Source organism: Coregonus clupeaformis, chromosome 40 (assembly GCF_020615455.1).
Source record: "Coregonus clupeaformis isolate EN_2021a chromosome 40, ASM2061545v1, whole genome shotgun sequence".
Lineage (NCBI taxonomy): Eukaryota > Metazoa > Chordata > Actinopteri > Salmoniformes > Salmonidae > Coregonus > Coregonus clupeaformis.
In genome coordinates this window covers 6,393,344-6,418,210 of record NC_059231.1, presented here as the reverse complement: position 1 = coordinate 6,418,210, position 24,867 = coordinate 6,393,344, and the positions used below count along the sequence as shown (strand labels likewise).

The 24,867-nt window shown below is 46.0% G+C and overlaps 1 protein-coding gene across 1 annotated transcript in view; it reads right to left on the bottom strand.

Moving 5' to 3' along the window:
• The window catches only part of LOC121554989 (receptor activity-modifying protein 1-like), a 73,283-nt gene that overhangs the window by 6,611 nt on the left and 41,805 nt on the right, over positions 1-24,867 (bottom strand). Inside the window, exon 2 of the mRNA XM_041868735.2 lies at positions 19,156-19,291. Coding sequence (XP_041724669.1) covers positions 19,156-19,291 — 136 coding nt within the window. The remainder of the gene's footprint in view (positions 1-19,155; positions 19,292-24,867) is intronic.

Below are 24,867 nucleotides of genomic sequence, written 5' to 3'. Positions count from 1 at the left end.
ACTTACAGTTAGTGAGTGCATACATTTTCATACTGGCCCCCCGTGGGAAACGAACCCACAACCCTGGCGTTGCAAGCGCCATGCTCTACCAACTGAGCTACAGGGGACCATTAGAATGACAATTGCAGAGAAAGGGACAGGGCAACAACTCTTACAATTCCAACTATTGAATCCTGCAAGATACTGTTCTTAATTATACAACTACATTTTTTGCTGAAGCAGAGATGCTGAAAAAATATTGTTGCCTGCGCTACAGAGGTCTATATCGGTCCGCTACTATTAAAGGCCCAATGCACTATTTTTATTAATATTTTGTATTTATTCTGATTCCTCAGGGGGTGCTGCAGCACCCTCAGCACCCCTAATTCCCGTGGCTATGAGGCTAGGGTTAGGTGTTAGGTTAAAGGGTTAAGGTTAGGGGAAGGGTTAGCTAACATGCTAAGTAGTAGCTAGAAAGTAGTTTCAAAGTTGCTGAAGTTGTCCATGATGAGATTCGAACATGCAACCTTTAGGTTGCTAGACGTTTTGCATTATACGCATATCCATCCACCCCGACCAATCTCCCTACTTTCGTTTTTGCCTTAAGTAACCTTATGTCTTATGTAACCATACCAAACGTAACATATCATACTAATTAGAGTGTTCCGGATTTACATTTACTTTGTTACGTCTGGTTTATGAGACCAGGCTGGCTTACAGAACTGCTACAGCCCTTTCTTCTGAACCTGTCACATGCTAGCTGCCCACTTGAAATGACATGACGCCACATTTAAAAAGGGCAGGAGGGCAACCCAGTGTAAATCATATCAATGGGCGAGTGGCTCTGTGACATTTACTGAAGACCCTGCTCCGGATAATGTCTTGAGAGCTGATTCTCCTCATCACCCCATCAACCCTCATGACAAAGTGTCCCGATCGTTGAGAGACGGGTCAGACCAAGGTGCAGCGTGGTATGCGTACATGTTTATAGTGAAGATAAACACTCAACAAAATAACAAAATCAACGAAACCATGAAGTCCTATGGGCTATACACAAAACAAGCCAAACAGGAACACAAACAAGATCCCACAACCCAGGCAGGAAAACTGGCTGCCTAAGTATGATCCCCAATCAGAGACAACGAGCGACAGCTGCCTCTGATTGGGAACCACACCCGGCCAAACATAGAATTACAATACATAGATTTTCACACCCTGACCAAACTACCTAGAGAATAACAGTCTCTCCAGGTCAGGGCGTGACAGTACCCCCACCCCCCAAAGGTGCATACTCCGGCCGCACCAACCTGACTTATTAGGGGAGGGTCCGGGTGCGGGCGTGCTCAGGGCGTGACGACCTGTCCCTCTCTGCCTCTCCGTTGCGCCCCTGGTCTGGTCTGGACCTCGGCGTGATGTTTCCCCTCTCCTACCTCCCCCGATGCAACAAGCCCTGTCTGGACCCTGGTGTGGGAGACCCCGAACCTGGAGAGGGGCTGACTTCTAGGCCTGGATCGGCAATCCTCCCGCGATGCACCAAGCCCTGTCTGGACCCTGGTGTGGGAGGCCCTGACCCTGGAGAGGGGCTGACTTCTGGGTCTGGACTGGGCACCGGTGGAGCGGACTGCTCTGGCTCCGGAGTGGATCCGCTGACCGGAGCTGGACTGGGCACCGGTGGAGCGGACTGCTCTGGCTCCGGAGTGGATCCGCTGACCGGAGCTGGACTAGGCACCGGTGGAGCGGACTGCTCTGGCTCCGGAGTGGCGCGACTGACCGGAGCTGGACTTGGCACCGGTGGAGCGGACTGCTCTGGCTCCGGAGTTGCGCCGCTGACCGGAGCTGGACTAGGCACCGGTGGAGCGGACTGCTCTGGCTCCGGAGTGGCGCCGCTGACCGGAGCTGGACTTGGCACCGGTGGAGCGGACTGCTCTGGCTCCAGAGTGGAGCCGCTGACCGGAGCTGGACTGGGCACACGCACCACTGGTCTGGTGCGAGGAGCAGGCACGGGTCGTGCCGGACTGGAGACACGCACCACTGGTTTGGTGCGGGGAGCAGGTACTGGGCGTACCGGACTGTGGAGGCGCACTGGAGGTCTGGAGCGTAGAGCTGGCACAACACGTCCTGGCTGGATGCCCACTTCCGCACAGTACGTGTGTAGCGTTAGCACAGGACGCACTGGGCTGTGCACATGCACTGGCGACACAGTACGTAAAACCGGCGCAGGATATGCTGGACCGAGGAGGCTTACTGGAGACCAGGAGCGTTGAGCCGGCACAACCCGTCCTGGCTGGATGCCCATTTTCGGACGGGACGTGCGTGGCGCTAGCACAGGACGCACTGGACTGTGCCGGTGCACTGGCGATACAGTGCGCAGCACCGCATAACTCGGAGCCTGCGCGGTCACACGCTTCCTAGCGTGAGTACGGGGAGTTGGCTCTGCTCTGAACCCTGGCTCCGCCAACCACCCCGTGTGCCTCCCCAAAATGTTTCTTGGGGCTGCTTCTCGGGCTTTCTTCGTGACCGCGTCCTCTTGGGTCGCCGTTTCTCCTCTCCTGCCTGGGCTGTCTCCTTCGCCCAGGGTCCTCTATCAGCTACTCTCTCCTTCTCCACCCTCATCCCTTTCAGGGCCCCCATATGCTTGGCCAGATCCTCTCTTATCTCCCCCCAAGTCCATGATCTCTGCTCCACTACCTGTGTCCAGGGTGTCTGCTGCTCCTGGGCACGCTGCTTGGTCCGTGTTTGGTGGGATCTTCTGTCGTTGAACGCGTTCCTTCATCGATCCGGACTGACTGGCTGTACCTGCTGACTCCATCTTGGTGCGTGTTTCTGTCCCGATCGTTGAGAGACGGGTCAGACCAAGTTGCAGCGTGGTATGCGTACATGTTTATAGTGAAGATAAACACTTGACAAAATAACAAAATCAACGAAACCGTGAAGTCTTATGGGCTATACACGAAACAAGCCAAACAGGAACACAAACAAGATCCCACAACCCAGGCAGGAAAACTGGCTGCCTAAGTATGATCCCCAATCAGAGACAACGAGTGACAGCTGCCTCTGATTGGGAACCACACCCAGCCAAACATAGAATTACAATAAATAGATTTTCACACCCTGACCAAACTACCTAGAGAATAACAGTCTCTCCAGGTCAGGGCGTGACACAAAGCCATATGGTTACATATTGAATCAGCAGCTTATAGGTTGAGACTCTGAGATACAATGTCAGACTCTACCAATTCATCATTCAAGATCTTTATTAAACAGGCATCAGTAAGATTGTAATCCAGAGATCACTTGTTTCCTGCACCCATTATGTCATCACATGAAATCACATAAATGATCCAAATGAATGACTTTGAAAGCTTTGTTTCTGTAGCAGAGGATGAAACAGAGAGATGGTAATTGACAAGTTAGAGAAAGAGCTTAGTTTGTTTAGGGTTTCTTTGCTCCATTGACTGGAAACAAACACAACTCATGTGGGACTCTGAGGCAAACAAAGCATGAAGCAAATTGGACCCCTTTTATTTGTTGTTGCTGCAGTGAGAAGCCAAACTGATGCATTCTATTGTAGTACAAAACAATAAACTATAACAGACATTCTCCTGATGCCTTTCTCTGTTTTTCTGCTTGGATGAAAAAAAGAAATGAGATTTTCTTATTTCCTGACATAAGAAAGTAAACTAGGATGTTAGAGAGTAGTAGCTTTGTAACCAGCCTTCGATGGGCTACATAGCATCCACTTTGTTGTGTTTGTGTCATCATGGGCCAGTGTGTTTCTAAATACGTTTGGGATATTCATATTTGTGTTGTGGATGACCAGGCTATTGTGCTGCCAGGCAGATCATGCAATAAACACAAGAATGATGCCGTGTAGCAGAGCTCAGATCCATGTAATGTCATTTATTCTCTCTCATCAGTGGAAAGATATTATCCCCAGTGAGAGTTTAACTGCAGAAAATACATGGGTCACGGCTCGGGCCTCCGTTCAAAGGTCACAATAAGACAGACATTTTACTATTTGTCTAATTGACGTTTTCTGTTGAATCTGTTTTAATTTTGGGGGTGTTTCACTCAGAGCAAGCTAGAAATATCACAACAAACATATAGTTTAGGCCTAGATTCATCTGCGCTATTTTTATTTTATTTTACCTTTATTTAACCAGGTAAGCCAGTTGAGAACAAGTTCTCATTTACAACTGCGACCTGGCCAAGATAAAGCAAAGCAGTGCGATAAAAACAACACAGCGTTACATATGGGGTAAAAATACATAAAGTCAAAAAATACAACAGAAAATATATATACAGTGTGTGCAAATGTAGCAAGTTATGGAGGTAAGGCAATAAATAGGCTATAGTGCAAAATAATTACAATTAGTATTAACACTGGAATGCTAGATGTGCAAGAGATTATGTGCAAATAGAGATACTGGGGTGCAAAAGAGCAAAATAAATAACAATATAGGGATGAGGTAGTTGGGTGGGCTAATTTCAGATGGGCTGTGTACAGGTGCAGTGATCGGTAAGGTGCTCTGACAACTGATGCTTAAAGTTAGTGAGGGAGATAAAGAGTCTCCAGCTTCAGAGATTTTTGCAATTCGTTCCAGTCATTGGCAGCAGAGAACTGGAAGGAATGGCAGCCAAAGGAGGTGTTGGCTTTGGGAATGACCAGTGAGATATACCTGCTGGAGCGCAGACTACGGGTGGGTGCTGCTATGGTGACCAATGAGCTAAGATAAGGCGGGGATTTGCCTAGTAGTGATTTATAGATGGCCTGGAGCCAGTGGGTTTGACGACGAACATGTAGTGAGGACCAGCCAACAAGAGCGTACAGGTCACAGTGGTGGGTAGTGTATGGGGCTTTGGAGACAAAACGGATGGCACTGTGATAGACTACATCCAATTTGCTGAGTAGAGTGTTGGAGGCTATTTTGTAAATGACATCGCCGAAGTCAAGGATCTGTAGGATAGTCAGTTTTACGAGGGCATGTTTGGCAGCATGAGTGAAGGAGGCTTTGTTGCGAAATAGGAAGCCGATTCTAGATTTAACTTTGGATTGGAGATTCTTAATGTGAGTCTGGAAGGAGAGTTTACAGTCCAACCAGACACCTAGGTATTTGTAGTTGTCCACATACTCTAGGTCAGACCCGTCGAGAGTGGTGATTCTAGTCGGGTGGGCGGGTGCCAGCAGCGTTCGATTGAAGAGCATGCATTTAGTTTTACTAGTGTTTAAGAGCAGTTGGAGGCTACTGGAGGAGTGTTGTATGGCATTGAAGCTCGTTTGGAGGTTTGTTAACACAGTGTCCAATGAAGGGCCAGATGTATACAAAATGGTGTCGTCTGCGTAGAGGTGGATCTGAGAGTCACCAGCAGCAAGAGCGACATCATTGATATACACAGAGAAAAGAGTCGGCCCAAGAATTGAACCCTGTGGCACCCCCATAGAGACTGCCATAGGTCCAGACAACAGGCCCTGATGCTATAGCATTATTTAAATTTAAAGGCAATGTTCCCACGTTCACGGAGACTGCATTCACAGTAAATGATGCATACAGTATGTCGGCTCAATCGGAAGTTACCTTTAAATTTAAATTGTGCTATAACGCGGATCTTCCGCGCTACGGATTGAATCTAACCCCTAGTCTCTCCCAGCATTACGCAATATTTTGGTTCTAGGTTTACGAGATTAAGTGTGCTTGGTGATTTACACTACTATCCTTTGCAAAAGTGTTTTTTCACCTCTAAACCTGCCAAGGCTAATAACTCTGTGAGTCTTAGATATGGTGTGGTTGTTGAAAACGGATGCAGAATAACAGTGTAGAGACTGTTCTAGATTATTCTGTCTGTGTCTAAAACCGGGAGGTCCAGGAAATGTTCCTCTCTCCATTCACATGGACATGCGGTGGGAAAACCCTCTGTCACATTTTGCCACCATAATTCACCAGATTGAATTTCAGAAGGGTTTAACTCCCCCTAAATATAACTGGGCGGAGGCACAAGGACTAACGTCAACACACAGGGTAACGTGACTGTAGCTTAGCATCAGGAAACCTGCCATTGAATCTTAACTGGAGAGAGGGTTTTGGGCAAGTCACATACATGTTTTTTTATTTTACCAGGGAAGACATATTGAGACCTACGTCTCTTTTTCAAATGTGCTCTGCACAATACAACACAAATATACACATTATACACAAAATATACATACATACACATATATATACAATACCAGTCAAAAGTTTGGACACACCTACTCATTCAAGGGTTTTTCTTTATTTTTACTATTTTCTACATTGTAGAATAATAGTGAAGACATCAAAACTATGAAATAACACATATGGAATCATGTAGTAACCAAAAAGGTGTTAAACAAATCAAAATATATGTTATATATGAGATTCTTCAAATAGCCACCCTTTGCCTTGATGACAGCTTTGCACACTCTTGGCATTCTCTCAACCAGCTTCACCTGGAATGCTTTTCCAACAGTCTTGAAGGAGTTCCCACATATGCTGAGGACTTGTTGGCTACTTTTCCTTCACTCTGCCATCCGACTCATCCCAAACCATCTCAATTGGGTTGAGGTAGGGGGATTGTGAAGGCCAGGTCATCTGATGCAGCACTCCATCACTCTCCTTCTCGGGGGTGTGGCCCTTACACAGCCTGGAGGTGTGTTGGGTCATTGTCCTGTTGAAGAACAAATGATAGTCCCACTAAGCCCAAACCAGATGGGATGGCGTATTGCTGCAGAATGCTGTGGTAGCCATGCTGGTTAAGTGTGCCTTGAATTCTAAATAAATCACAGACAGTGTCACCAGCAAAGCACCCCCATACCATAACACCTTCTCCTCCATTTACGGTGGGAACTACACATGCGGAGATAATCCGTTCACCCACATCGCGTCTCACAATGACCCTTCTGTCTGTCTACCCTTCTGTCTGTCTGTCTCTGTGTGTGTGTTTGTGTGTGTGAGTGTGTGTGTGGTGGTTGTTATGTTTTTAAAGAGCTCTCCACATCAGAAGCATTCCACCAGGAGCGTAACACAAGGAAACAATCCCAGCAGCACTTGGGGCCTCTTTGTGAGCGACGAGCGGCACCATGCAGAGGGTCAGGTGCTGTGATACACAGAGAGATCAGAGGACCAGAGTAATATGCCACAGGGAGGAAGGAGAACCAATCAGGGAACAGGATCAACTGAGTTCTGTGTTCTGTGGTAGAAGGCATAGCAGTTGATTGACAGGTGGTCCGTTCCCTCTGTTGCACAAATTATTGATTGCTTTAGAGATCAGGTCTGCGTAGACATTGTGAATATCAGTTGATCTGTGCAGACCTGTAGTGCACAGAACTTGTGTATCTTGAACATGCATGTACAGTATAAGCTAAAACCTTTGCTCTTTAGAATGATGTACAATGTTTACAGAGGTTTGCTATCTCAGTAGGATGTTGCAGGTTCAATGCTTGAGCTCTTTTCAGACATTATATGTTGCCTGTACAGCTGTAGTAGCAAGACCTCTATCTGCAGCACAGCTGTGGTTCACACATTCTGAACTGTGCAGTTCAGTGCTTACAGTAAAGTGTCTACATCGGACGTCAAATGGAATCTACGATATGGGTTGAAGCAAAAGCCTAAGGCTAAAGGATTGCTTGGGCATTTCTGTCGTTATGACAACAACATTTGACATTTATGAATCTGTAATAATATGTGTAGTCCCACATTAAATCATCTCTGGAGGCAATAGTTGGAGACATTGATCTGACACAAGGTCAAACTGAAAAGTCAAAGGATATGATGTAATAAGTAGAAAAATCATCTTTAAAAGGTTTATAAATTATTATCTCAAATGTCACAAAATGAGTCACGAGTCAACCAACATAAGAAACTGTGCCTCCTGACCATAGTACTAAGTAGTCTTGGCCCATTGCTGAAGGAAGGCTAATTTATCAAATCCACTTTTTTACAATTTTCAGTGTCTCTCTCTCTCTCTCGCTCCCTCTCTCTCTTTTCCCTTCCCTCCCCCCGCCTCTCTCACTTCCTATACTTGTTTGTTTCTGTGTTACTATGCCTGCCAATGAAGGCATTTTTCTAAAACGCAACATACTCCCTCTTGCAGCTCTCAAAGCAGAGTGGTCGGCTGGTCCCTCAACATACTGTTCCATTAGCCAGATGAGAGAGAGACACCAAACCCACACCACACACACTGCTCAGAGACACACCACACACACCGCTCAGCCCGCCGAAGCTCTCCTAGCTGTGGAGAAGCAGATGGTCGACTTACACACAGAACGCAAAAAAAAAAAAAACGGTCATCAACGTACAGCAGAGGGGGGATCGAAGCTGAGCCTTCAGGACCAGATCTTGAGCAGGGTTGCGTCCCAAATGGCACCATATTCCCTTTATAGTGCACTACTTTTGACCAGGGCCCAACGTATTGCACTATAAATGGAATATGGTGCCATTTGGGACGCAAATCAAGTTTGATTCTCAGCAGAATACTGATTTTATCTAAAGGCAGGCAGGGGATGTGGAGACAGACAAGACAAGCGCCTGATATCCCTGGCAATTGCATCCAGCTTTACCTTCTCCCTGAATGGAAATCCAGTGGGAACATTAGGGCCCAAGGTGAACATTCTGGCTATTGATCGGGAGAACACAGAGGTATAGCTGATTGGATTAAGGGACAGAGAATAAGGATATGTCCCAAATGGCACCCTATTCCCTTTATAGTGCGCTACTTTTGACCAGGGCCCGGTAGGGAATAGGGTGGCATTTGGGATGCTGACAGGGGGAATACAACTCCCTGGCCAACAGCCATCTGGAGAGCTGTGGAAAAACACAATGCAATTCCTCTGGTTACAGTGTAATTAGCGATGCGATCACAGTGGTTCAACAACCTCCACTGTTTCCACACAACTGAGCTCTTAAGATTTGGAGCAAACATGATGATTGGCGAGTAAACTCATACAGGCATGTCTGCATCATGACTGATTCCCCAACAGGCATCACAGACTGGCACAGCTCTCAACAGCCTGATATATAGAGATACAGACAGTAGAACATAAACTACACTGCTCAAAAAAATAAAGGGAACACTTAAACAACACAATGTAACTCCAAGTCAATCACACTTCTGTGATATCAAACTGTCCACTTAGGAAGCAACACTGATTGACAATAAATGTCACATGCTGTTGTGCAAATGGAATAGACAACAGGTGGAAATTATAGGCAATTAGCAAGACACCCAATAAAGGACTGGTTTTGCAGGTGGTGAACACAGACCACTTCTCAGTTCCTATGCTTCCTGGCTGATGTTTTGGTCACTTTTGAATGCTGGCGGTGCTTTCACTCTAGTGGTAGCATGAGACAGAGTCTACAACCCACACAAGTGGCTCAGGTAGTGCAGCTCATCCAGGATGGCACATCAATGCGAGCTGTGGCAAGAAGGTTTGCTGTGTCTGTCAGCGTAGTGTCCAGAGCATGGAGGCGCTACCAGGAGACAGGCCAGTACATCAGGAGACGTGGAGGAGGCCGTAGGAGGGCAACAACCCAGCAGCAGGACTGCTACCTCCGCCTTTGTGCAAGGAGGAGCAGGAGGAGCACTGCCAGAGCCCTGCAAAATGACCTCCAGCAGGCCACAAATGTGCATGTGTCTGCTCAAACGGTCAGAAACAGACTCCATGAGGGTGGTATGAGGGGCCCGATGTCCACAGGTGGGGGGTTGTGCTTACAGCCCAACACCGTGCAGGACGTTTGGCATTTGCCAGAGAACATCAAGATTGGCAAATTCACCACTGGCGCCCTGTGCTCTTCACAGATGAAAGCAGGTTCACACTGAGCACATGTGACAGACGTGACAGAGTCTGGAGACGCTGTGGAGAACATTTTGCTGCCTGCAACATCCTCCAGCATGACCAGTTTGGCGGTGGGTCAGTCATGGTGTGGGGTGGCATTTCTTTGGGGGGCCGCACAGCCCTCCATGTGCTCGCCAGAGGTAGCCTGACTGCCATTAGGTACCGAGATGAGATCCTCATATGCTGGTGCGGTTGGCCCTGGGTTCCTCCTAATGCAAGACAATGCTAGACCTCATGTGGCTGGAGTGAGTCAGCAGTTCCTGCAAGAGGAAGGCATTGATGCTATGGACTGGCCCGCCCGTTCCCCAGACCTGAATCCAATTGAGCACATCTGGGACATTATGTCTCGCTCCATCCACCAACGCCACGTTGCACCACAGACTGTCCAGGAGTTGGCGGATGCTTTAGTCCAGGTCTGGGAGGAGATCCCTCAGGAGACCATCCGCCACCTCATCAGGAGCATGCCCAGGCGTTGTAGGGAGGTCATACAGGCACGTGGAGGCCACACACACTACTGAGCCTCATTTTGACTTGTTTTAAGGACATTACATCAAAGTTGGATCAGCCTGTAGTGTGGTTTTCCACTTTAATTTTGAGGGTGACTCCAAATCCAGACCTCCATGGGTTGATACATTTTATTTCCATTGATACTTTTTGTGTGATTTTGTTGTCAGCACATTCAACTATATAAAGAAAAAAGTATTTCATAAGATTATTTCATTCAGATCTAGGATGTGTTATTTTAGTGTTCCCTTAATTTTTTTGAGCAGTGTATATAGAACATGAACCTGGAGCTGAATAGAGAGTGAAAGAGAAAGGAAAGAGTGGATCAAGGAAAATAGCAAAGCAAGTTAGTTAGTTAGTTAGTTAGTTAGTTAGTTAGTTAGTTAGTTAGTTAGCTAGTTAGTTAGTTAGTTAATAGTGCTGAGTGATTAGTGCTTTCTGATGTTGGTTCGGTTACGGTTCGGTTTGTAATAAATAATAATCACAGTTTTCAATTTAGATAAACAAATATAAAAAAAGAACATTCAATTATTACCTTAAAATTACTGCTAATTACCAAGTACTACAACTACCAATCGGGTAGAGCTACCTCATTAACTGTCTCTAGCCCTCTCGTCGTTGTGTTGTGTACATTCCTCTCTCATTTGTCTGTCCGAGGCCATCAGGGCAGGCAGTACAGGCGCAATGGAGTATGGGCATTGTAGTTAATTACCACGTTTTCTGCGCTGAACTTGGTTGAATATTTTCCTGTTGAAAACTACAACTTCCTATAGTGTCCCACAGTTCGTTCTTGATCTGATTTATCTTGTGCTTGTTTTGATTTCTCTCTAGAGAAACGACACGTTGTGCTCACCAAAACATTTTTATAAATGGAATTCAAGTAATTGAACCAACGTCGGTCAATTAGTTGTTTAATAACCGGGGGAGAAAAAATACATTTTTGTTAATCGCTCAGCAGGTCACCTCACACATCTCAGATGACTATAGAACACATCTACTCAGAACCGAAGACCAAACCTTCATATCAAAGGAGGCTGGGTGAAAAGAAGATAAATACACAACTTTTGCTATTTGCGGGTCCTGTGAGGTAACACAACAAATGTCAGAGTACAGAGAGCAGATGTGTGTGTGATTTAACAGCTGAGCCCTATGGTCATTATAGCGTGCTGAGAGAAACAGAGCGAGAGAGAGAGATGGAGAGAGGGAGGGAGGGGGAGATGAGAGAGGGAGGGAGGGGGAGATGAGAGAGGGAGGGAGGGGGAGATGAGAGGAAAAAGAGGGGGAGAGAAAAGAGGGAGAATAGAGGGAGAGGGAGAGGAGAGAGACGGAGGTTTGCCCCGGTTGCAGAACTAATGTTGGGAACCCAGGAACATGCCACAGGCTGGGAAAATCAAGCACACTGAAATCCCAGAGAGAGAGAGAGATGCACTCTGCTGAGAGAAGATGAGAGGTCTGGTAGCAGTCTACAGAGCTCAGGCCTGGGGCAGCTGACGTGGCTCCATGTAGTTCACACACGAAGGGACCTTTAGAGCAGTGCAGCACTAGACTAGCTAGTAGACTCTGCAGGGTGCGTGATGTAGTCTACCAGCGGGTTCTCTGTATACTGATGCTAGTAGAGTGGTGTTTCACAGTCTGTATTGTTGGGACTGAGAAACAGAAACAGTCATAGAACATAGAAAATAACATAGAAAAGGAGCCCATCTCTCTGACAACAACAGTGCCTGCTCTCTGTACTGACAACAACAATGCCTGCTCTCTGTACTGACAACAACAGTGCCTGCTCTCTGTACTGACAACAACAGTGCCTGCTCTCTGTACTGACAACAACAGTGCCTGCTCTCTGTACTGACAACAACAATGCCTGCTCTCTGTACTGACAACAACAATGCCTGCTCTCTGTACTGACAACAACAATGCCTGCTCTCTGTACTGACAACAACAATGCCTGCTCTCTGTACTCTGACAACAACAATGCCTGCTCTCTGTACTGACAACAACAATGCCTGCTCTCTGTACTCTGACAACAACAATGCCTGCTCTCTGTACTGACAACAACAGTGCCTGCTCTCTGTACTGACAACAACAATGCCTGCTCTCTGTACTGACAACAACAATGCCTGCTCTCTGTACTGACAACAACAGTGCCTGCTCTCTGTACTGACAACAACAATGCCTGCTCTCTGTACTGACAACAACAGTGCCTGCTCTCTGTACTCTGACAACAACAGTGCCTGCTCTCTGTACTGACAACAGTGACGTTTTTGTTCGTTTTGCTCTTTGGTGAGGGTATTTTCGGATGTTCGGGCACACAACATCTTTTCTGGAGGCAAGCTGAAGTTCGGAGTAGAAGTCTACGCCCCTTCGTCGTGATTGGTCAACAGTAGGGATTCTTCAATAAAGTATTTGTTGTCATTCAACGAGAGACAACTCGCTTTCTTGCAAATGTTTTCATTGAAAAATACTGCACCAAACATTAGTTAGATGTAAAATTGCGCGACTAAGATCTCTTCGGCAAAAACGTCAACATTAATGACAGATTACTTGAGTTATCTTGGATTAATTCTGACTATTTTGAGGAAGTTTATACTGGCTACGGCGTCTCAAAATGGACAAACGGTACTATTGCCGCTTTTTTCTAATTTTTCAAGCGAAGGTCTGTTAAGGGAGTATGCGAGCACACTCGTTCGGTTCGGCTAGCGAAGTTCGGCTAGGCGCCAGCTGAACTGAAGCATGCTGACGCCTTTATGGAGGAGCTGAGCAGTGGGTGGGTGGGTGACCTCATGCAGGACTGCTAAAGCCGAGGCGCCAGCCGGGGGGCCATGCATACTTTAATGAGTCCTTTCACGGCTGAGATATCAAGTGGGACTGGAGCCCAACCCAAGCATAACCACCTCACCTCAAAGCAGCGCACACAGAGTGCCCAGGCACGGTGCTAACCACTAAAACATTCATTCTAAACTATCCCTGGTTGGTCTGAATAACTGGAGGGAGGAACAACTATCAGTATCCAGTCCCCTATCTGAAATCTGTTCAAAGCTGTTCAGGCTTTGTGGCTTACGTCCCTATTGTAGATTTTATGACCCCCCTGAGCAAAGCACAGAGATGAGTGCCTGACCTATGTTAAAAGATCCATGACAATGTTGTTACAATAAATTCTGCAAAATATTACGTTACTGTATGGACATTCCTTTTTTACAAATTATTAAATGAGGTCAGTATATGCATGTCAAAGTGTTATAACACAATTGTAAATAAAATACATTTCTTACAACAAATTATATATCATCACCAAGGAGGCTGTGACTTTTACCCTGCTCTGTTGTTTGTTCTAGTTGTGGTAACGCTAACAGAAAACAACAATAACATGCCATTGCCGTCAAGGTCAACTCTGTCTATCAAAGCAAATATTCCTCACAGTTACTGTAGCAGTGGAAACAATGAATCACTGGTGTAGGAGGTTGGACACACAGATAAACAGAACAATGTTTAATTATGTCTGCATTACTGCATAGAAAGACAGGAAGGACAGTGTCTGTGAGCTCACCATACTATAAACAAACTGACTCAATGTAGACTGTAGAGGATTGAAACTGATAGGCATTGACAGGGCTAATGTCTCCCTGGGTACGTCGGAACACACCCCAGGCGGTCCTCGCTGCCCTGAGGAAACAACCTGTGTTTACAACAGCAACCAACAGCCATGACTCAGACCCTTACTGACTGACCCTGCCTCTCTGTCTGGCTGACTCTCTGCCTGCCTGCCTGCCTGCTTGCCTGCCTGCCTGCCTCTCTGTCTGGCTGACTCTCTGCCTGCCTGCCTGCCTCTCTGCCTGAATGACAGAGAATAAACACTCTCACTGGCAGGCTGCTTGAAAACACCAGCCTGACAAATACCAGTGTTGGGGAAGCTACTCTGAAACAATAGCTTACCTGTCACGACTTCCGTCGAGGCTGCTAACAGAATGTGTAATTTAGCCTATTAAACACAACAACTATGTTTCAAGTGATAATTAGGCAGGTCTGGTGCAGAAAAAGAAAGGAAATGATTGCCCATTTCTCCCATATTTTCTTCTCTTTTTGCAAAAGTAGTGTGTAGTTCCAGTATTTAGCTACACCGCTACATGTCTGTAGCGCTTACTTCATCTGGATCAGTGCTCCTCATGGTTCCTATGGGAAGGGCTGGGTGGTCTGCCTTACTACAGACAACGGTACTGTTCTGGTGTGTACAGTATGTCCAAGTGACTGAACTGGGGATTGTTGCTGAGCAGCTACATATGAGATCCTCTCTCAGCTGCACGTCCCCTGAGCACTGTATCAGTGCAGCCATTCACAATGAATTTGGAAAAACAAACGCTTCCTTTACAGATAATTCCTCCGATGAGAAATCCCCACATTGAAATCCCTAACATTTCCAGCCTAAATGACAGAGAGACGGGAAGAGGGAGAGAAGGAGAGACGGGTAGAGGGAGAGTAGGAGAGACAGGTAGAGGGAGAGTAGGAGAGATGGGTAGAGGGAGAGTAGGAGAGACGGGTAGAGGGAGAGAAGGAGAGATGGGTAGAGGGAGAGAAGGAGAGACGGGTAGAGGGAGAGAAGGAGAGACAGGTAGAGGGAGAGTAGGAGAGACAGGTAGAGGGAGAGTAGGAGAGACAGGTAGAGGGAGAGAAGGAGAGACAGGTAGAGGGAGAGTAGGAGAGACAGGTAGAGGGAGAGAAGGAGAGACGGGTAGAGGGAGAGAAGGAGAGACGGGTAGAGTGAGAGAAGGAGAGACAGGTAGAGGGAGACTAGGAGAGACGGGTAGAGGGAGAGAAGGAGAGACGGGTAGAGGGAGAGAAGGAGAGACGGGGTAGAGGGAGAGTAGGAGAGACAGGTAGAGGGAGAGTAGGAGAGACGGGTAGAGGGAGAGAAGGAGAGACGGGTAGAGGGAGAGAAGGAGAGACAGGTAGAGGGAGAGTAGGAGAGACGGGTAGAGGGAGAGAAGGAGAGACGGGTAGAGGGAGAGAAGGAGAGACGGGTAGAGGGAGAGAAGGAGAGACAGGTAGAGGGAGAGTAGGAGAGACGGGTAGAGGGAGAGAAGGAGAGACGGGTAGAGGGAGAGAAGGAGAGACGGGTAGAGGGAGAGAAGGAGAGACAGGTAGAGGGAGAGTAGGAGAGACGGGTAGAGGGAGAGAAGGAGAGACGGGTAGAGGGAGAGAAGGAGAGACGGGTAGAGGGAGAGAAGGAGAGACAGGTAGAGGGAGAGTAGGAGAGATGGGTAGAGGGAGAGAAGGAGAGACGGGTAGAGGGAGAGAAGGAGAGACAGGTAGAGGGAGAGAAGGAGAGACGGGTAGAGTGAGAGAAGGAGAGTAAAAGTCATGTTGATGTAGTTAGACAGACTGTCCCTCCCTGTGGCAGGGTGGAGGGGGACAGGGGACTGTTATGTCCATGACAGGGGAAGGTCCCTTCTCTGACAGCTGGGATGTCAGTGTAACCCTCCACAAGCCTCCGCTTGACACATCCAGACTAACATTACCAACACAGAGGAAAAACAAAACCCCAGCCATGGTGGCAGACAGGCAGCAGGCAGGCAACATCCAACCCCCCCAACTCCCACCCCACATACCACCAACCCCAGATCCTCCCCGCTTAATCTTATTAAAACAGGTGGGAATTAATTCAAATCATTCTGCACTGTGTGTGCTGGGTCATCTCAGGAATAGATCATCCTTCAGGGAGAACAACTGTACGAGGCTCTGCCCTCTGCTACACTCTCCAAGGCTGTCCCATATGGCACCCTATTCCCTATATAGTGCAATACTTTTGCCCAGGGCCCATAGGGCTTTGGTTGAAAGTAGTGCACTAAATAGGGAATAGGATGCCATTTGGGGCACAGCCCCAGTCTCCAGTCAAGATACTGCTGCTGTAGTTAATAGCCCGCCTTAAGCCAATCAGATCCACCCAAAACGTTCAACCATCCGAACTGAGAGAAGGAGCCGAACTTCCATGAACTTGACATGTATGACTAAAATATGGATGTTGTCGTAGTTTAAACTGTCTGCAGAGATGGCTGTGCTGCTGCTGAGTGAACACCCGTGATATTGGCTCAATACTGTGGGTTTGATGTGGGACAGGTAACAGCTGGGGCTGTTAAACTCAGATTAATGTTGGTCACCATCCAAGAGTTTGATTATGACGTGCAAATAGGAAGCAAAGAGAGGGCAAGAGTTGAAAAGGTGAAAACCTATCGCTGGCATATTGAAATTGCAAGTATTACCAGGCCAAAGGTTTGTGCACACACTGATTAAATAAACTTTACAAATCCATATTACCGTCCTACCACTAGAGGAGTGACTGTCATGTTAATAACATGGATGGGGTGCTACATAGAATATCCGAATACTACATAGATGCTACATACAGTTGAAGTCGGAAGTTTACAGACACTTAGGTTGGAGTCATTAAAACTCGTTTTTCAACCACTCCACACATTTCTTGTTAACAAACTATAGTTTTGGCAAGTCGGTTAGGACATCTACTTTGTGCATGACATAAATAATTTTTCCAACAATTGTTTACAGACAGATTATTTCATTTATAATTCACTGTATCACAATTCCAGTGGGTCAAAAGTTTACATACACTAAGTTGACTGTGCCTTTAAACAGCTTGGAAAATTCCAGAAAATGATGTAATGGCTTTAGAAGCTTCTAATAGGCTAATTGACATCATTTGAGTCAATTGGAGGTGTACCTGTGGATGTATTTCAAGGCCTACCTTCAAACTCAGTGCCTCTTTGCTTGACATCATGGGAAAATCAAAACAAATCAGCAAAGACCTCAGAAAGAAATTTGTAGACCTCCACAAGTCTGGTTCATCTTTGGGAGCAATTTCCAAACTCCTGAAGGTACCACGTTCATCTATACAAACAATAGTACGCAAGTATAAACACCATAGGACTGCGCAGCCATCATACCGCTCAGGAAGGAGACGCGTTCTGTCTCCTAGAGATGAACGTACTTTGGTGCGAAAAATGCAAATCAATCCCAGAACAACAGCAAAGGACCTTGTGAAGATGCTGGAGCAAACACGTATAAAAGTATCTATATCCACAGTAAAACGAGTCCTATATCGACATAACCTGAAAGGCCGCTCAGCAAGGAAGAAGCCACTGCGGAAGTTTACATACACCTTAGCCAAATACATTTAAACTCAGTTTTTCACAATTCATGACATTTAATCCAAGTAAAAAATTCCCTGTTTTAGGTCAGTTAGGATCACCACTTTATTTTGAGAATGTGAAATGTCAGAATAATAGTAGAGAGAATGATTTATTTCAGCTTTTATTTCTTTCATCACATTCCCAGTGGGTCAGAAGTTTACATACACTCAATTAGTATTTGGTGGCATTGCCTTTAAATTGTTTAACTTGGGTCAAATGTTTCGGGTAGCCTTCCACAAGCTTCCCACAATAAGTTGGGTGAATTTTGGCCCAATCCTCATGACAGAGCTGGTGTAACTGAGTCCGGTTTGTAGGCCTCCTTGATAGCACACGTTTTTTCAGTTCTGCCCACACATTTTCTATAGGATTGAGGTCAGGGCTTTGTGATGGCCACTCCAATATCTTGACTTTGTTGTCCTTAAGCAATTTTGCCACTTTGGAAGTATGCTTGGGGTCATTGTCCATTTGGAAGACCCATTTGCGACCAAGCTTTAACTTCCTGAATGATGTCTTGAGATGTTGCTTCAATATATCCACATAATTTTCCTTCCTCATGATGCCATCTATTTTGATAAGTGCACCAGTCCCTCCTGCAGCAAAGCACCCCCACAACATGATGCTGCCACCCCCGTGCTTCACGTTGGAATGGTGTTCTTCGGCTTGCAAGCAGACCCCTTTTTCCTCCAAACATAACGATGGTCATTATGGCCAAACAGTTCTATTTTTGTTTCATCAGACCAGAGGACATTTCTCCAAAAAGTACGATCTTTGTCCCCATGTGCAGTTGCAAACCATAGTCTGGCTTTTTTATGGCTGTTTTGGAGCAGTGGCTTCTTCCTTGCTGAGCGGCCTTTCAGGTTATGTCGATATAGGATATTTTTGTACGTGTTTCCTCCTGCTAATTCACAAGGTCCTTCGCTGTTGTTCTGGGATTGATTTGCAGTTTTCGCACCAAAGTACGTTCATCTCTAGGAGACAGAACGCGTCTCCTTCCTGAGCGGTATGACGGCTGCGTGGTCCCATGGTGTTTATACTTGCGTACTATTGTTTGTACAGATGAACATGGTACCTTCAGGCATTTGGATATTGCTCCCAATGATGAACCAGACTTGTGGAGGTCAACAACAAAAAAATTCTGAGTTCTTAGCTGATTTCTTTTGATTTTCCCATGATGTCAAGCAAAGAGGCACTGAGTTTGAAGGTAGGCCTTGAAATACATCCACAGGTACACCTCCAATTGACTCAAATGATGTCAATTAGCCTATCAGAAGCTTCTAAAGCCATTACATAATTTTCTGGAATTTTCCAAGCTGTTTAAAGGCACAGTCAACTTAGTGTATGTAAACTTCTGACCCACTGGAATTGTGATACAGTGAATTATAAGTGAAATAATCTATCTGTAAAATATTGTTTGAAAAATTACTTGTGTCATGCACAAAGTAGATGTCCTAACCGACTTGCCAAAACTATAGTTTGTTAACAAGAAATGTGTGGAGTGGTTGAAAAACAAGTTTTAATGACTCCAACCTAAGTGTATGTAAACTTCTGACTTCAACTGTAGCTGCTACAAAGCTGCTACGTAGAATACTACAATGATACTACATAGATGCTACATAAAATGCTCACTCCACTGTGTCCTCCCAGCTGCACCAGTGATGCTGGTCCAGTTCCTCCATGTCCAGTCTGAATTTCCCCAGACAGAACTCCTCGATGGCGTACTCATAGGTCCCGCCGCATGCCATCACAGACACCGACTGGCACACTGGGGAGGGGAGAGAGAGATTACAGGGTTAGAATAACAGTGTACCATAGACCAGCAGAGCAGAACATGCTGAGGGAACAGAGAGAGAGAGCGAGGACAGGGTTGGAACAGTAAATAATCCTGCCCCAACAGGAAATGTGAATTATTATGTGGATTATAATTAATGGAAAGTTTTGTAGGGATTGATCCATTTTTTGTAAGGGAAAATCAAGTCTGAAATTTTGAAGTGGAAAGTACAAACTTCAGAAGCCTTTTTAAACCTCAAATACACAAGTTTTACATTTCCTGCATTGCAGAAAAGTTATCCTGCAACAGGGTGATCAAATTAGGATCCTACATCTGTATCTGTTCTATATTAAACAGAGGACACTGCTTAACATCTCTGAAATCCAACAGAGCTCTGGAAAGATCTTTCCTGACAAGGTGCTGACAGGTTACTAATGCTGGAGTTCCTGTGGAAAGCTCTAGAGTGCTGGCTTTGAAAGGTTTTCTAAGTACTGTCTACACCCTACAGCATGTGGTGGTAATTTCTCACTGGTTGACAAGGCTGGCTGGATAGGGAGAAATAAAGAAATAAAGGATAGAGAAATAAAGAGTGGAGAGAGGAAGAGTGGAGAGAGAAAGAGTGGAGTGAGAAAGAGTGGAGAGAGAAATAGTGGAGAGAGAGAGTGGAGAGAGAAAGAGTGGAGAGAGAATGAGTTGAGAGAGATAGTGGAGAGAGTGGAGAGAGCGAGTGGAGGGAGAATGAGTCGAGAGAGAAAGAGAGAGGAAGAGTGGAGAGAGAGAGTGGAGAGAGAGTGGAGGGAGAAAGAGTGGAGAGAGAAAGAGTTGAGAGAGATAGTGGAGAGAGAAAAAGTGGAGAGAGAGAGTGGAGAGAGAGTGGAGTGAGAAAGAGTGGAGAGTGAGATAGTGGAGAGAGAAAGAGTGGAGAGAGAAAGAGTGGAGAGAGAAAGAGTAGAGAGAGAAAGAGTAGAGAGAGAGAGCGAGTGGAGAAAGAGTGGAGAGAGGAAGGGTGGAGAGAGAGAGTGGAGAGAGTGGAGAGAGAGAGTGGAGAGAGAACGAGTCTAGAGAGAAAGAGTAGAGAGAGGAAGAGTGGAGAGAGAGAGTGGAGAGAGAAAGAGTGGAGAGAGGAAGAGTGGGGAGAGAGAAAGAGTGGAGAGAGAGTGGAGGGAGAAAGAGTGGAGAGAGGAAGTGGAGAGAGACAGTGGATAGAGAAAGAGTGGAGAGAGATAGCGAGTGGAGATAGAGTGGAGGGAGAAAGAGTGGAGAGAGGAAGAGTGGAGAGATTGATAGTGGAGAGAGTGGAGAGAGAGAGTGGAGAGAGAACGAGTCTAGAGAGAGATTGGAGAGAGAACGAGTCGAGAGAGAAAGAGTAGAGAGAGGAAGAGTGGAGAGAGAGAGTGGAGAGAGAAAGAGTGGAGAGAGGAAGAGTGGGGAGAGAGAAAGAGTGGAGAGAGATTGGTGGGAGAAAGAGTGGAGAGAGGAAGAGTGGAGAGAGACAGTGGAGAGAGAGAGTGGAGAGAGAACTAGTCTAGAGAGAGAGAGTGGAGAGAGAACGAGTCGAGAGAGAAAGAGTGGAGAGAGAGTGGAGAGAGAGTGGATGGAGAGAGAGTGGAGAGAGAGAGCGTGGAGAGAGAAAGAGTGGACAGAGAAAGAGTAGAGAGAGAGAGTGGAGAGAGAGAGAGTGGAGAGAGAGTGGATGGAGAGAGAGTGGAGAGAGAGAGCGTGGAGAGAGAAAGAGTGGACAGAGAAAGAGTAGAGAGAGAGAGAGAGAGAGAGATAGTGGAGAGAGAGATAGTGGAGAGAGAAAGAGTGAGAGAGATTGGAGAGAGTGGAGAGAGAGAGAGAGAGAGAGAGAGAGAGAGAGAGAGAGAGAAATAGTGGAGAGAGAGAGTGGAGAGAGAGAGTGGAGAGAGAGTGGATGGAGAGAGAGTGGAGAGAGAGAGCGTGGAGAGAGAAAGAGTGGACAGAGAAAGAGTAGAGAGAGAGAGTGGAGAGAGAGAGAGAGTGGACAGAGAAAGAGTAGAGAGAGAGAGAGAGAGAGAGAGATAGTGGAGAGAGAGATAGTGGAGAGAGAAAGAGTAGAGAGAGATTGGAGAGAGTGGAGAGAGAGAGAGAGAGAGAGAGAGAGAGAGAGAGAGAGAGAGAGAGAGAGAGAGAGAGAGAGAGAGAGAGAGAGAGAGAGAGAGAGATAGTGGAGAGAGAAAGAGTAGAGAGAGATTGGAGAGAGTGGAGAGAGAGAGAGAGAGAGAGAGAGAGAGAGAGAGAGAGAGAGAGAGAGAGTGGACAGAGAAAGAGTAGAGAGAGATTGGAGATAGAGAGAGAGAGAGTGGAGAGAGAGCGAGAGAGAGAGAGAGAGAGAGAGAGAGAGAGAGAGAGAGAGAGAGAGAGAGAGAAGAGAGAAATAGTTGAGAGAGAGAGTGGAGAGAGAGAGAGTGGAGAGAGAGTGGAGAGAGAGAGAGTGGAGAGAGAGAGTAGAGAGAGAGAGAGAGTGGAGAGAGAGAATAACGAAGACTTCTCTAATTAACGCTGACAGAATGGGTTTAGTAAGCAACACCTTTTCAAATGGCTGTTGACAGTGTGACTCGCCACCCAATGCTCTTATCACATATTATTGTTCTCCCTCTCTCCTCCCTCTCTCCATCCATCTCTCCCTTCCTCTCTCTCTCCCTCTCCATTTCTACCTGTCTCTAGCTACATCTCTCCATCAACTGTTTTCTGGCAGCGACTCTAAGTGTCATGAGGAAAGATTGACGGATCAACATGGGTAATCAGCCTCTCGTCTGAACTTTCTGGCCCTCAGATGCCGTGATCGGCATTTGCAGCTCATTGCTAGTCAACATCAAGCCTATACCACATATAGACTGACAGGAGAGTAGGCCTGAAGACCAGACATGGGCTCAGGACTGGCCCTCAGGACTGACCCCAAAGAAGGAAACAATCAACAACAGATGATGAGAAAGAGAGGTTTGTGAGAAAATGGTTTGTCAATGTCTTCCACACACACACACACACACACATACATCACGACCAATTCTACTAAACTTGTGTGTGTTACTGTAAATACTGAACACTTTAAACAGTTTGCTCTCCAAATCCCCCTTCCCCGACACACATGTAAATATTGTTCTGTAACTTGTTGACTGCCTCCCTGTATTTATCCTAATGCTACATTTTCATTCTATTCCGTTGACCCTTCACCTTTACTTCCACTATTATTTCTTATTGTTGTGGCATTATCCAGACTGAACCTGCAAGTGAGCGTTTCATTGGTCTGGGTACACCGTGTGTATCATGCATATGACAAACTTGAACTTGAACTTGAACGAGTGTGTGTGTGACTTGGTGTGTTGGTGCGTGTAGCTGATGTAGCCCTGTATCTTCGAGTGTGAATGACCCGTAATACTGGAAGTAAACGGAGTGAGGAGGGGATTAGAACATACAGTATGAATAGTAATCCTCCTGTAGCTCAGTTGGTAGAGCATTGCGCTTGCAACGCCAGGGTTGTGGGTTCGATTCCCACGGGGGGCCAGTATGAAAAATGTATGCACTCACTAACTGTAAGTCGCTCTTGATAAGAACGTCTGCTAAAATGTAAATGTAGTAAGCATGAGGCATAGACTTGTTTACGACCCCTAAAAAGTACCCTGACAACTACGTGCAATGTTGCTGATAACCAATAGGATGATTATACAACACAGCGATGATGAAATCAGATTATGACTGTGATCCTCACTGTTGGTCCTGTCATTAGCTCAGGGGCGGAACTGTGCTCCCATTTTCAAACATGCAGTGACAACAAAACACTGTGCTTCGCTATGGCTATAGATATGGATTATACAGGGCCTACAGTTTTTATTTAATACACAATCTCTTGGGATGAGTATTTAAACCTGTGGGTAACACAACAGGACAGCAAACTGCTAAACATTGAACTTTATTGCATTATTGGTATTGATTTCACAAATGTTTGTCTTCATTTATCAAAGCCTACTTGGTAATTACCCTTGAAATAACAAGAACTTCTGTCAGAGAGACAATTACCCATTTGCAATCGTCCACCTTCAGCGATATCGATCAGATCTCTCTTTCGCTAAAGAAAATGTTCTAAGATTACGCTGAAGTGTGTTGAGTGTGAACTCACTGAATGAATGTTCTAAGAAGAATAGTGTTCTAAGAAGAATAGTGTTCTAAGAAGAATAGTGTTCTAAGAACACCTAGAACCTGTGTCTACAGGAGGCGTGGTCATTAGAGGGACAAAGATCTTCCTTCTTCACCTCTCAACTATTAAGAACAGAAAGATGCTATTTTACATGAGAACACACCCTGCCTGCAGCTAACTTACACTGAAGTGTAGTGTAAGACTCAGAAGGCGGTGAATACTGAGAGTGTTTTATTTATCAAATCTCCTCCACCCCCTTCCTCTGGCCAAGGTATTTTGATTTTTTCAAAGCGTATTGCATATTCAAAGGCTACATTATGCGCACCGCATAGAGCGACCCCAGAATTGATCAAAACTAATACATCACAGGGTGCTAAGGTTCTTGCCCTTAATCTGTGTTGGTGTTCAGCCAAGGAAGAGAGGAAGCATGCTTACGAAATAAAAATGTAAACAGGAAAATATTTTTCCAGATAAAACATCCAAGCAGAGATTTCTGAGAGAGGCTTGAGTACAGATTGGAGAAAGAATAAAACGGAGGAGCAACAAAGCAGATAACACCTGATTCACCAAAACACTGTAGATTAGAGGAGAATAAAACAGTTATTTGAATCAAACTTTAATCATAGCCCACATTGTTGATTCCTATTCAGTCTCTTCAAGATAAATGTCCTGTGCTGTTTTCAATTTGGTGGCAGATAAGCTTTCATACATAAACATTCCGTTACAATCAAACCGCTCTGTTCATTATCAACCCCTCTGTCCAATATGGTTGCCTTTATGAATGTTCCACAAGTGGAAAATGACATGCAGTGTTGAAATACAAACATTTGGACAGCGGATGTTAGCAAGGCACAAACTTAGATAGTCCAGTGAATTCTGCCTGCCTCTCAGCAGCTTGAAAACAAGGAACTTACAGTAAATCACTGGAAAGAAACTGCTGCATTAAGAGAAAAGTCAGAGCACTCAGGAGGAGGCAAAGCAGAGTTGATGTCAGGCTTTAGTTTAACTAATTAACCATTGTTCCTCTGTACTGCCTACTATCCTCTGAGTGATGCAGAGCTTCTCTCTGTACCGGTCCTCTACCCCAACCATGGTCACCACCACAGGTCCTCTACCCCAACCATGGTCACCACCACAGGTCCTCTACCCCAACCATGGTCACCACCACAGGTCCTCTACCCCAACCATGGTCACCACCACAGGTCCTCTACCCCAACCATGGTCATCACCACAGGTCCTCTACCCCAACCATGGTCACCACCACAGGTCCTCTACCCCAACCATGGTCACCACCACAGGTCCTCTACCCCAACCATGGTCACCACCACAGGTCCTCTACCCCAACCATGGTCATCACCACAGGTCCTCTACCCCAACCATGGTCACCACCACAGGTCCTCTACCCCAACTATGG